The 13,985-nt window shown below is 38.8% G+C and overlaps 1 protein-coding gene across 5 annotated transcripts in view; it reads left to right on the top strand.

The window, feature by feature from the left end:
* The window catches only part of stim1a (stromal interaction molecule 1a), a 62,128-nt gene that overhangs the window by 44,886 nt on the left and 3,257 nt on the right, over positions 1 to 13,985 (top strand). The window contains exons 7-13 of one of the 5 annotated variants that reach the window (XM_067450223.1): positions 439 to 616; positions 6,374 to 6,551; positions 8,787 to 8,954; positions 10,765 to 10,865; positions 10,996 to 11,225; positions 12,027 to 12,107; positions 13,040 to 13,424. In XM_067450223.1, coding sequence (XP_067306324.1) covers positions 439 to 616; positions 6,374 to 6,551; positions 8,787 to 8,954; positions 10,765 to 10,865; positions 10,996 to 11,225; positions 12,027 to 12,107; positions 13,040 to 13,424 — 1,321 coding nt within the window. The remainder of the gene's footprint in view (positions 1 to 438; positions 617 to 6,373; positions 6,552 to 8,786; positions 8,955 to 10,764; positions 10,866 to 10,995; positions 11,226 to 12,026; positions 12,108 to 13,039; positions 13,425 to 13,985) is intronic. The other 4 variants (XM_067450225.1, XM_067450224.1, XM_067450226.1 and 1 more) reach the window with 4 other exon arrangements.

The raw sequence follows: 13,985 nt of genomic DNA, 5'->3' as shown, positions 1-13,985 counted from the left end.
TAAAACGGTTACAGTGCCAAGTGACTTGACCGCTTGAAAACCAAATCCGCTAGATAGTGTGTGCGTACCAAACATGTCTTTCCGCATTCATGGCCAAAGGAGTATACTTTAAAAAGGCTTGTGTGCAATACGTATAATGAAGTATACCCGGGCCTTTATAAGGCAGCTTTACTAGGTTTTGAAACCATCATTGTGGACTGATTCTCTCTGCCTGTTCTAGTGTAAATCTTTGTACAAAAAAATGTTCATGATCATTTTACTAGCATGCACTGACATGCAGGCATATTTACTGAACACGTCTTATTAGAAATGCTGCAAACAATGCGTTCATTGATCAGTCCATAGTGTCCTTGAGAAAAACATTAAACTCTGGGTTATTCCCTGGGTTTGCTAAATGAGTACTTGTCTGAAGTATGTACTGGTTTCTGTCTCTCACAGTGAACCGACATAACCATCTGAAGGACTTCATGCTGGTGGTGTCTATAGTCATCGGAATGGGAGGTTGCTGGTTTGCTTACATCCAGAACCGGCACTCTAAAGACCACATGAAGAAGATGATAATAGACCTTGAGAGCCTCCATCGGGCAGAGCAGAGCCTTCATGACCTACAGCAGAAGTGAGAACCTTTCTTTATTTTTAGATTCTGTGTGAGAAACTCTTGGTGACTCTTGGAACCCCTGGCTCTGGTGTAAGGCATTGCTTTGTCAGTCAATGTCTTTGGTCGATGCAGTGTGTCCAATGCCATAAACAAACACAGTTTTAAGTTGCATACTGTTGAACTAAGTTTTTGAACTTGTGTAGCTTGCTTTGATATTCAAAATGGCCGGTTTATGAATTAACCTAGACCTCCAGCTGAGCCTTGTACTCCAGTTAATGGTGGATGACAATATTTTTTTAAGCACAGGAGCTCATAAAGTTAAGATGGCATTTATGATTTGCAGTCACTGTCTAAATGGAGTTCCTATGAGCTTTAATGTTCGATAAATTGGTCACTGTTTTTACAGTGTTTAGTGAGCCTGGGCTTCCCTTCTGAGGGAACAGGATATGGACCCGCATGGGAATAATCTGCAAGAGAGAACATCTGTTTAAAAGAGAACGCCAAATGGTTAAAAAACTTCAACAGAATCCACACTAATTGTCTGCTTCAGTTACATTTAAGATGCCAAACTAAGCCAGTTTCTTGAAGCGCCTGATATAATCGTATAAACATAATAGGTAATAAATGTTTTTTTCCTGCCCATCCATATTTAAGAAAAGTATGTGTTTATTTGTGCATTTTCTCAATGCATCAATCATATAGTAAAAAAAGGATCTACTTTGATCATAAAGATGTCTTTTTTTTTTTGCCCGTTTGTTTCTAGGGCCCTGTTTACACTTGGCATTACGATGCACTTTGGTCAATTGGATCAAAGTAGACGAGAGAGAGACATACCTGTTTACTAGGGGTGTAAATCGGACAGTTCATCACGATATTTGATATATCAACCCAGCAATACAATATTTAGAATTGTCAACTTGTGATTGAATTGACAAAAATGCTACTTAATACCAATACCAGGTTGTAAACAGGGCCTAGAGTTGTCTTGCTATATTAGCTAATTAAAATTTTATTAAAACTATTTATTTTATTATATTATATTTTGAAAGATTGATTGATTTCATGGTTTCGTATGGTAAACTGACAAATGAAATGTGCATAATTGTTGAAATATCAACTTTTTTTTTTTTTTTACATTTAGTAAACATTAAAGTAGTACCTTGTGGTATTTGTAATGTCAAATGAAACTTAACCTTGTTACCATTCTTGAAGGCATAATTATATCCCAACCCAACATGTATAAACAAATATTTATTTTGATTTGGTATTATGAAATTTATTAACACTTGTTGTCTTAAAGATGGCTTAAAACTGTACAAAAAGTAATTTTCTCAAACTGGAAAAGGTCATTGCTCTCTGAGAATATTTACCAGCAAGTATTGAGTACATCAGATGGCTGTGTTTGTTAACCGTTGAGCGTATGCTGAGACTTTAGGAATGTAGGAACGCGGATAATGCTCTGATCCCTCAATACCAACCTTCTTCCGGCAGCTTCCTGTTGAAGTCCTCATGCAGACTCATAGTCTGTCACCTTTAAGCGAATGGCACAGGAGACCGTGTGCCCAGAGGGGTCCGTGTATCCCTTAAACATGTGAATGAAGTGTGAGAGCGTGTGTGAAGGGGACAGGGCAGTGGAAACTATGCAGAGTGTGTTTGTTACAGTGGCGGACATCCAGCAGGCTGTGTTCTGACACAACCAGTCGAGTCACCGGGTCACGTCTCTGGTGATTGGTGGGTGAGAAGCCTACATGCTCCGGTCAACCCTGAGGGAGTTGATTAACCCCTGGATACTTTGAATCATCTCAGCTTAAATTCGAGGATAAAAATAAAATAAATGCCTCTGCCAGTTATGTCACACATGAACGCTGGTCCTTGTGGGCTGCTGTTTCATAAAAGGGCATTTTATTTGATGTAGGCTTGTTCGTTTTTAGATGAAACGAAATGTCAGGTTGGCCTTTTAAGCAAGCTACAGTGGCCGTTTGCATGTAGGCATTTTTTAGTCCATTTGAGACGTATTGTAAATGCTTATCAAGGCTGCAGCAGTTGAGTCAGGCTTTCCAGCAGTTTCCTGTGTAGGTGTATTGATGCATTTCACACCAGACAAACCTCTTCTCGAACGCTGCCAAATTACCACATCGATCCCTGTCCATTCACTCTGAGTCAGAAATTATGCATAATGTAAACTGCCCTTTTTGTATGGCAATTTCCCATTCAGTTTGATTACAATCACATGTTATAAACTAAAAAGTTTACATTTGCAGAAGAAAATTTGTGATGCCTGCCCATTGAAAATGCACTTCCACAACTAGGGGAGTGGGTGTGGCATTGTTTTTTTTAGCTGCTTTAGTGTGTCACTGGTTAGTGAGGTTGTCAGGTCATTCTGGGTAGTTGCAATCTCATTGGTAGGTTATTTAGATCATTATATCATGGCCCAAGTCAATGTTTACATGATGCTGTTTTCAACAAAAAATGTAAACCTTTTGATACATTTTGCCCGTTCATTTACATGACAGCAGCGTTTGGGGGTATTCACAAATTCATCATTAAACTGATACCATTAAAAGAAAATGTCATTGTATAAATATCTGATTAATCTCATATAGAATGTGTTAGGTTAAATAACCGTTAGCAAAATGCTTCAGTTTGCCGGTGTATTGCAGCACATGCAGTTTAACTACAGTTACAGGACTATTACATAACTTGTATAATGAGAAAACAAAATTGCAATAAAACGCTGTGAATTCTTTGGGTTTAGCTGCTAAGGAATGTTTATGTTCGAGACGAGCACGCATGACTTCATTCTTGAGGATTTCATGTCCTCTCCCATATTTCTCGCATGCTTGTTTGACCCTCGTAAAATGAGACCTGAGAGAAAATGTTCTTCACATCTTCACCGCCCTCATCTGAGGCTGCATGTGCACGTTGGTAAGAGAGGAAGAAAAGAAAAGTTTAATTCATCATTGCATGCATAGTCTCTATTGTTTCTATTGCCTTTTGTTTTCATAGTCGTGCTTTCACAAGCTCAAACGAAAGTTCTTTGCAAAAATGGTGAGTCAGACTAAACGGTTTGTTTGTATATAAAAGCTGGTGAATGAAAAATTGGAACACTTTAGATCTCTGACAATGCATTCATGAGATTTGAAAAAATATCCCAGTGACACTTAAAGGTGATGTTGTTACACATTACATGTGCTTACTCCAGTAATAACACTGAATGATGCAAAATTACAAGTAACTAACCCTAAACTAAACCTGAACTCTAACTCTATAGCTAAATAATATTACTCCGTACTTATTTGAATAAGTCCAATGTAACTACGCCACCTTAAAATAAAGCGTAACCAACTTGCCTTGCTAGATATTTGTTGTTGACTTGTAGGCCCGAGGTCCCATTTCTTGTTTTGGAGGATGGTGAATGGCAGAGGTCAGGGTTAGGGTTGTAGATTTCCCGTCTTAGCTGTAAGTTCAGATCACCTTACACTAATGCTTCACTCAATGAAAAACTTCTCCCCCAATCCACCTGTTTCTCTTTCCGTCAGGCCTCCGAAGCCTGCCATCTTCTGGATGCCAACGAAACTGCATGAGTCATTCAGCAACCAGATCTATTCTTTTCTAGTCGGTAGGGTTTAAGAAATAAGTCAATTTGGTTTAAACTTGGTATCCATAATCCTGTAGGTATTCATATTATGTCTTGTGAGTCAGCCCAGCGTCGCCTAAACCGGTGTCATTCGATATGCTTCAAGCAAAGCCCCCGGACAGATAAAGCCTCTTCCTTTAAGGGAAGATTGATCTTGGGTTTTATATAGACACAACTGATTGAATCAGGGGCCCTGCGTTTCCTCTCTCTCTTACGCCAGGAAAATCGTTAATCCCGTCATAGCTCAGGAGAGCCTAGACTTTGGTTGCCAGTTATTTTTCCACTCCACCTTCCTGCGTATTACATCGTCACCATCATCTTGATGATGACGCCTCAATGTTTTGCAAGTCAGAGTTTCCTGTGAATTTAGTTTCCTGCTGAAGGTGCTGGAAATGTGTCTGATAATGTGCATGCACTTGCAGGTGAATAGAATTATATGGTTTCTTAATCTTTAGAGCTTTTATCCTGCTAATGGGCTGTTTATAATGTATCTTTATGATGACCTGATGTGACATCTTGTTTATGAGTGTGTTTACAAAATGGATTATTGAAGTTAGTGATAGACCAATATATAAGCCAGGCCAATTAATCGGGCAATTTCAAAATCACTTTAACTGTTTAAAACAGATTTTCATTGGGCTCTGTTTGGACCGCAGTGTTTATATATCGCCTGTTCTCTAGATATTGGCCATTAATAACCCCTATCGGTAGGATACAGTTCAGTCCTTAGTCGAATATAGCTCTGTCCAGTTGATAGACTTGCAGAGCAAGCAGCCATATTTGTCTTTACTGTGCTTAAGACCTGCTTTTGAACCTCTTTGAAACCTTAAGCAACGACTCGCTGGCCCTGAAGCTAAAAAGAGCACAGCTGGGTTTAAGGCTATGCTGTGATTTAGTGGTGCTTGTCTGTCAGGAATTTTATCAAGCATGCCTTAGTTTCCGTCATCAGTTATGTTTTATTTTAGCATCTTAATCCGTGCATTACTCTGCTATTTGTTTGCCGAACTGTAGAGACACCATTTAATTGGCAGAAAAGGAGTGAGACATCATGTGATCTGCTACAAGCTTAAATCTGCTACAATTAAGGATGCTGAAATGCAGAATTGTTTTTCATTGTACTGGTTTTGAATAAAACGGCTTTTAGTAATATAGTTTAAGACTGAACCCTCTCTGTATTCTGCAGTGTTTATAAACAGCAGTGTATTTACTAGTTCCCGAAGGGATCCGTTAAATCAAGGTCGTAAGTACATCCAAAACAGGGCTTTAAATAGTAACGGATATACTCAAATAGATAAAAAAATAAAAAACAAAAAAAACTTTCAGAAATCACTCTAGTTGTCACTTTAGCTATTTGGTAATAAAAGCCTTTTTTGTGAATGCTATGATGAGATTACATTTATGCATTTCACAGATACTTTTATCCAAAGCCAGTTGAATTGCATTCAGGATACACATTTTATAATTTAGTGCATTCCCTGGAATTGATCCTAACACCATGCTCCGCTGTGACTGAAGACTTAAAAATTAAGCTTTTCCCTGTGGTAGTTTATATCACAGGACTGGACACCAGTTATATTGCTAAGAAATTTTCTTTTTATTGTTTTATATCAGACATAGGAGAGAGAGAGACAATTTTCTGGGACATGATCTTCATTCCAGCTTACTCTGTCTTCCTGGACACCCAGTTTGGGTTTTATAGGTTGCTCAGACTTTACCAGATAAACAGGTTATTTGCGCTATAACGTGCTTTCACGCGGCATAATATACCCTAGGACATATGCATAGAGAAACCTGTTGTTCATTGTTCAAAATATATCTTATCGATAACTTGCATTAGTAGTAAAACAACATCATGCTAAACAAACACAATACTTAATAATTTGAAATCTTATGCTACATGTTCCTGTATTCAAAATTATCTCCTCCCCATGTCTCTCACACTCCTGTTCTTAGACTCACTCTGACTAAATAATACTGACCATACAAATGATAATGAATATTAGTAAAGAATTATAATACAAATGCATAATATTAACTGATAATGAATACTACTAATAAAAATATATATATTAAACAGTAAAATTTCGATCTACAGTGACTTATTTTGTGTATTTTTTCTTTCATTTGTCTCCGCACAGACTACAGATTGCTCAGGAGGAGCACCGTTCAGTGGAGGTGGAGAAGGTAAACCTGGAGCAGAAGCTGAGGGACGAGATCAACGCTGCCAAACAGGAGGCGCAGCGACTGAAGGAGCTTCGGGAGGGAACCGTGAATGAGCTGAGCCGGCAGAAATACGCAGAGGAGGAGCTGGAGCAGGTAAAAGTCCCCTAATAAAGATGTTCAAGTGTGGTTGGATGTCACTTACTGTGTTGGTGTTCTAGATCTTACAAAATGCTGGCATATCTTCTTGATTTTAATTGGGTGGGCATTCTTCACGAAATAATGGAAAGGAAGTGGGTGGGAATGGTTGCAAGATGATCTCAAACTTTAAAGTGACATAATGTCAAGGCCAAATATGGTGACTCATGCTCTGCATGTCACCAATCCAAGTTAGAACACGCACATTAGGAGCAGTGAAAAGTTACAAACACACTGGCACCCAGGGAACAATTAGGGGTTAGGTGCATTGCACAATGGCAGCTCAGTCATTTCCTGCCAGTATTGAGAATCAAATTGTTGCCTAATTCTCTAATAATTAGGCCATGACTGCCCCCTGTACTGATACTGATAAAACTTTATCAAACATTATCACTAAAGGAAATGCATGTTGTTGACACATTTTAGTATCTTCCCAGTGCAGTGTCCAGAGCTGTGGCCTACTTTAACTGAATAATTACCGCAGTGCTGTTGCATAAGGGACAGCTTAATGCTTCAGGTTTGATGGGAGAAAAATCTTTGCAGAACCTGATCAGAGAATTTTAAAAAGCACCAATATGTCTGTGACATAAAAAGTGTTCCTTGTATGACCATATTTGGTTTTAGTTTGTTTACAAAATGTGTACAATAAAATCCACAAGTGGCATCACTGAACAAAAATAGACCTGAATTAAATGAATTGTGTTTTTGCTGTTGTTGTTTTGTTTTTCTTTGCATAGGCTCCCCTTGTTGGCCTATCTCAACCCAGGCACTAAGTGTGTATTCTGGGTCAGAGGGTGGCACAAATCTCTGTGGGTTTGAAGCTCATTAGTGCTGTTCTGTAAAAAAGGGCTCTTTCGGCTCTCCGACCCCTCAGCCCACTCTCCAAGGCCCTTGTTTGATGAGATCTGTTTATTTACCACTGTAATGGAGGAGTTGATTAATTGTGTTTATCTTAGTAAGGTTAGGTTGGGCTGTTAAGCTTTTTTGTGGCTAAATAATTTGCATCTTGTCTCTATAAAATGTTTCAGTTAGTGTAATTTATGCTGTTTATTCTCATTAGCTTGCCAAATGAGTCATGAATGAGTCATGTAAATTGGCTAATTGTCATAATCACACATGCAAATTAGGGGATAAATAGAAGAGGTTGAAAGGTTAAATACCATCTTGCAATTTCAGTCTCTGGGCATTTGGCATATTTTCTAGTGTTTACAGATTTCATATGGTTCTATGTGAATATAAAATATAATATAAATAGCGGTATATATTATATATCAAATATAATATAAATAAACAAATATTTAATTTCAGCTAGTTGCCAAACAAAACATTTCAGTTTAACATTTAGTTAAAATACTAATATAACTGAAATAAAAAAACTGAAATAAAGTGATACAAACTATGTAGACTAATACAAATGCTATATATATATATATATGAAATTATTATAATAAAAAAAGAAAATATAACAAAACATTTTAAAATTTAAATAGACAAATGCTTAAGAGTCTATGATTGGATCATCATGGAGTGTGTACGTTTTCATTTCTTAAATAACCATGTAGGAAGACAAATCATGGCCATATTCCAGGATGACATTGTCAAGATTCATCAGGCTCAAATTGTGAACAAATGGTTGGGAGGGAGGATGAATAATCATTTTTACACAGGATTTGGCACCTCTGAGTCCAGAGCTTAAATGTATTGAAAGTCTTTGGGAAGTGCTGGACTCGTGCATTGTCGAGACGCCTGATGGAAATTACATCACATTTATTTCCATCAAAAGTTGAATACCTTTTTGGTCAAGATCTTGCATTAATGCAATAGTCCAGCACTCTGTAAAGTCTACTCCAGCACATCCTAAAGACTTTCAATACATTTAAGCTCTGGACTCAGAGGTGCCAGTTCATGTGTGAAAATGATTCTTCATGCTCTTTTGCATTACATATTTTATATATATAAAATGTGTGTGTGTGTTATATAATGTGCATTTCCATCACAGGTTAAATGTCACATAATGTGGTATTAAAAAGGTCTTAAAAAGTCTTAAATTTCACTTGTTCATGTCTGTAAACACCCTGATATGTATACTATTGATCCTCCTTTAATATTCTGATAAAAAGTGCTCCCATCCTTGTGAGGTTTGCTTTGTATCTGATTTTTTGCTTTTTGTACCGTCTCTGGCGCCCTCTGCAGGTGCGTATGGCCTTGAAGAAGGCTGAGAAGGAGCTAGAGTCTCGCAGCAGCTGGTCTCCTCCTGGATCCCTGCAGAAATGGCTGCAGCTCACTCATGAGGTGGAGGTGCAGTACTACAACATCAAGAAACAGAACGCAGAGAGACAGCTGCAGGTGGCCAAAGACGGGGTGAGCAGATTCTGTCACAGTCATTCGTTTAGCTCTGAGCAACAATGGTAAAAACATGACTCCTTGTGGTAGTACAACTCTAATGTGGTAACCAAGACTGTAAAATAGTTTTTGAATTTTAAGGGGTAATTGAGTGATAGTAATAGACAATTAAGTATATGTTTTAATGTCAGAACGTGTCTGTGTGTTCGCACTAAGTGAATGTGCACATTCAGTAGATGGAGCTCCCGGCACAAAAGGTGGTGCTGCGCCACTTTACACTCCTGACACTCTCTTGTCACACAGAAGAAGAAGAGAAAGTGTTTATGTATTTGCCAAAACAATTCACACACTTTTTGCTAGCTGTCAAACAGCATTAGCAGCCGATCTTCTTTGTCTACTTACTTCCTCTTCGTCACGTCAACGTGTGCTCAGCACGACCGTTTTGTGATTGAGCGTCTACAAAAGCACAAAATCTCATTGGTCGGCCAGTTTTTAACCTGCTGCGTCAAAACAAAAAAAATGAACCGAGGAGGGTTTTTTATGTATAGGAGTCGGTGTGCACACTCACAAAGACGCCCTTTGTTTAGTCGCGAGGAGTTAAACGTCAGTGATAAACTCGCAAAAATTGTCCCAGTGTGAATAGGCCTTTAATATTTGACTGGGATACTAGACTCTAAAGATCTTGTAAGGCCGCCCAAATCGTCCCAATGGAGACCAACGATCGGCGGTTGAAGGTTGCTGCGCGTTCGTCTTTTCAGCGGGGCAAAGGGGATTTTATTCCAATTCCTCGTTATCTGACTCCATTTAATGATAATTTAGAATTTAGGTTAGAATGCCAATTGGTTATTTGGTCATTCTTTAATAGTTTAACTACACATTTAATTATTCCGTTTTACCCTTTGTTGAAATTATACCCAACCTGAATAATTCCAGAGCAAGTCAGAATCAATCAAAGTGTAACAATTTATTTACAGTCAGGTAAATGTATAAAGCCAATTACATAGTCAATTCAAAGGTAATCCATATATAACATTAAATAGTCTGAAGTAAAGAATGAAATATATACCTGACTTCTGAAAACTACATAATGCTGGCTATCTTGAGACATCCAACATTACGGGCTGACCGGTTTAAAGTGTCAAGCCCTGAGCTCTTTGCAACATTTCCTTAAATACCCAGAACCAGATACATACCCAGAACCATTTGAAACCCTTTCAAATGGAAACACCAGTTCACAATAGGAATTTGCATTGATCAAGTCTTATAGACTTGATTAGAAGAGAGGCCAAATGGCTGAAAGCCACACCCACCATACACCAAGGAAAGATATCTTTAAACTCTTAAAACATTAATCACGTTCTAGTTTACTTCTGTGGAGTAGAGATATTTGTACCAGTCGCACTGAGACATTTCAAATGATATCAAACACATATGATACTCTATCGTGTGGATTGACATTGTAATATAGAGATTCTGGATGCATTTTCAGTGATCTCAGCATGAGAGAGGGAATGAATTGGGGGAGAGGGAGTCAAAAGGGAAAGATGTAGATTAGCTGATAGTGAGGTGAGACTTGCGTCTCCATTGGTGTGTGAGGGACAGTTCAGATGTTAATTTCCTTTATTTTCTCAGAGAGTCCTTGTTCCTCATTCAGACATTTTGGCATATACTAGTTTTTTCAGTCTTACAATCTTATGATTTGATGAGACAACCGTTGCTAGATTTTTTAAAATATCAATAGGTGGGTTTCACATATAATATAATATAAGTATAGTAATATTAGTAATAATAATATAGTTTTCTTTAAAAATGTGACCTGGTTTCATAGGCAGAAAAGATTAAGAAGAAGAGAAATACTTTATTTGGGACGTTCCATGTGGCTCACAGTTCTTCACTTGATGATGTCGATCACAAAATACTTGCAGCCAAGTAAGTCATTGTTTTTCTCTTTCTCATTAACCCTTCTATTGATATTTGCCTTATTAAAAACAAAAATGAAAGGATTGTAAGAATAACCCTAACATTTCTATCTTTTCATTTTGTATCTGTTTCTCTCCAGGCAAGCTCTGGGTGAGGTAACAGCAGCTCTGAGAGAGAGACTCCATCGCTGGCAGCAGATTGAGATCTTAACAGGCTTCACACTGGTAAATAACCCAGGCTTGCCCTCTCTGGCCTCCGCCCTCAACCTGGACCCCAGCTTCATGGGCGGCCGCAGCACACCCCAGCACTTCTTGTCCGACGACATGGATGACATGGACGAAGACATAGTGGCACCTGGAACACTGCAATGTAAGGGCCTGCCGGACAGCGATAGGGATAAGCCACGGTCAGCCAAAGGCCAGCAAAGACCTTGTGACCTTTTAAGCAAATCCAAAAATCTCTATTTTTGAGGGATTTAGTTTGTCTGTGAGCAAGATCTGTCAGAAACGGTTGTATGCACTGAGTGTGTGTTTGCACAGTTCTCATTTACTCTTTCAGTTGACGTTTTTTCCCCTCATCTTCAGGTCTGTATTACACAGAGGGGAGTACTTCGAAATCTTTCCTACACATTGGTCTCATATGTTTTTGAAATAGCAGCTATGCACTCTTTGTACAGATTTTTTTTTTTCCTTCAGTTTATTGTATTAAATTTGATAGAGCGAGTAGCCTATAGAAGAAGCGTGTGTGAGTTAATATTATGGGTCCATTGGAGTCTGAGGTTGATTGTTGTAATTGTAATGCTTTATCTGAATTTGGGAAATAATGTTACAGAGGAAGCTCAAAGAAGCCACAAAATAGTTGTCTTCCCAGGTGCAAAGCATGAAATAAAATTGGGTTAATTGGGTAAAGTGTATTACTTTTGATATTTGCATTGCTGATAACTCCTCCCACAATATATCAGAATTGTTTTAAAATCCTTTTTGTAGCTATCAAGAACTCAAAAGTTTTAAGGATCAAGGATTAACATCCTTCTACATCCTCAGTGTTTTAATTCATTAAGCAAAAGCTTTGCCAGGGGGGAAAAATATAGTTGATAACTGTTCGGTAGCACTATGTTGGTAGTAAAATGATTAACAGTCGCAACCTACCCTTGCCCCTTACCCTCTCCAGATGCAACGTGGCTAATGGGCCGTCGAGCAAGTGATCTCTGGTCTTTGAATTCGGATTGCCAGTCGTTTTGGAAGTACTCTGGTGGGCTAAACTACCATGCCCTTTACCCTCAACCACTCCTCTTACTTCCTCTTGTTTCCCTGAACCACTCTCTTAAAGCAGCATGCTGCCCATTACCCTTGATACTGCAAAGGGAACTGGACAGAAAGAAACACTCCCACTCCACACCTCTCAAACTTGTACTTGTCCACAGCTGTGAAATGGCTTACTTTGAAATCGATGATCTTTTACCCTAAACTATGCATCGCACATCACAAAGAAAATTAGTCGATTCATACTGTTTTATGATTTATGCAACTTAATGGAGTCAATATGAAATATAAAATAGACCCTTTTTACTTCCTTAATACATTTTTCTGGTATTATCATTGAGCATTCGTTAGTTAGCCTTATTTATAATAATAAAATCTTTGAATCAGGCTGCCTCTGATATGACTTCACCGGTCCTTTTATTTTTCAATCAAATCCTGTCCTATAATGCATTTTCTCACTGAATATCCCGTTTTGCTTTTAAATATGTTATTGAAGTAAAATGGCTCATTGGAACAACATTTTATGTTGACTCATTCAAAAAACTATATTATTGTACATAAGAGTATATTATGTTATTGGATAGTTATTGTGCGAAGTTTAATAAACACCCTTTAGCATAGCTAATGCAGAAACATCTTACAGTAGACTTTCATCACCTTTAGCAATTTCAACAAAAACAGGAAATGTAACATGAAGAAATTCATGAATGGTTGATTAGTGTCTAAGATTGTTCACAACTTCCCTTTTGTGTCTATTTCTGAGTAAAGCCATTGAGCCTGTACACGCCTATACATTTTTCCTTCTTAGCACAAAGTTTCTTGCTTCACCACCTCCAGCCTGCCACCCATCACCTGTTATTTTAATGTCTGCATGCTCTGAATCCTTTCTCTGAGTGACCTGATTGTTATGTGCCTCTACAGCTCCCAGTATGATGTCACTCCGGCAACGCCACATTGACCCGCAGCTGGCCCTGGATTCGCAGAGGTTGGTAGAGAGTTGTCTTGCACTTTGTGGGCAAGAAGGGGAGGGTAGCTCATACTTGTCCAGATCTAGGACGGTGCTACGCCAGTCGCACAGCCAATCTTTGGGGCAGTTTGACTCTATGGGACTACCTCCACTTTCCTCAGCTATGTCTCATCCCTCTATCTACTCCGCCGCCTCATCCCACGGTCCCTACTCCTCTTCCGTCGCCACTTCTCCTCATGCATCCCACTATCACTCTTCATATTTCCAGCCCATGGACACCATCCCAGACCTCCCATATGATGCCAGCCCAGAGCGCCCCCATCGTTGCGGTAGCTATGGGTATCACTTCATTCTGTTGTGCTTGTTTTGTGCTTTTAACCTGGCATGATCCTGGGACTTCTTCCAAATCACTTAACAAAACTCTTTTACCTCACACTTCACACTGTGGTGAATCACTACTCATGGGGTTTGTTGCTGTAATGGGCTATACTCACAACCGTTCATGACACTGCATCTTACATCTTGGTTGTGTTACTTCCTGTGACATTCTAGCTGGTTGCTTAATTTTTTCTTACAACATCTGCCCCTTGTTGAACCATTCTCACACATGCATGTCCTGTTCTCTTGAACTTCAGTCCTGGAAGGTCGGAGTCCTGTAGACTTTAGTTCCAAACCTAATTAAACACAATTGTATGTAGATTGCAAGTAAATCTGAAAACTGCAACAAGCTTGTGTTTGGTTAGGGTTGGTACTAAAGTCCACATGACATCAGTCCTCTAGGACTGGATTTGGTTTTGGCTCCAATGTGCCACAACACACCTGGATGTTTCTGGTGAACCTGAAGACCTTTATTAGCTTGTTCAAGCTGGTGCTTATTTTGGGTTGGTGCTAAACTCTGCA

Source organism: Pseudorasbora parva, chromosome 8 (genome assembly GCF_024679245.1).
Source record: "Pseudorasbora parva isolate DD20220531a chromosome 8, ASM2467924v1, whole genome shotgun sequence".
Lineage (NCBI taxonomy): Eukaryota > Metazoa > Chordata > Actinopteri > Cypriniformes > Gobionidae > Pseudorasbora > Pseudorasbora parva.
The sequence above is the reverse complement of the archived record's forward strand: the minus strand, read 5'-3'. Positions and strand labels throughout refer to the sequence as shown.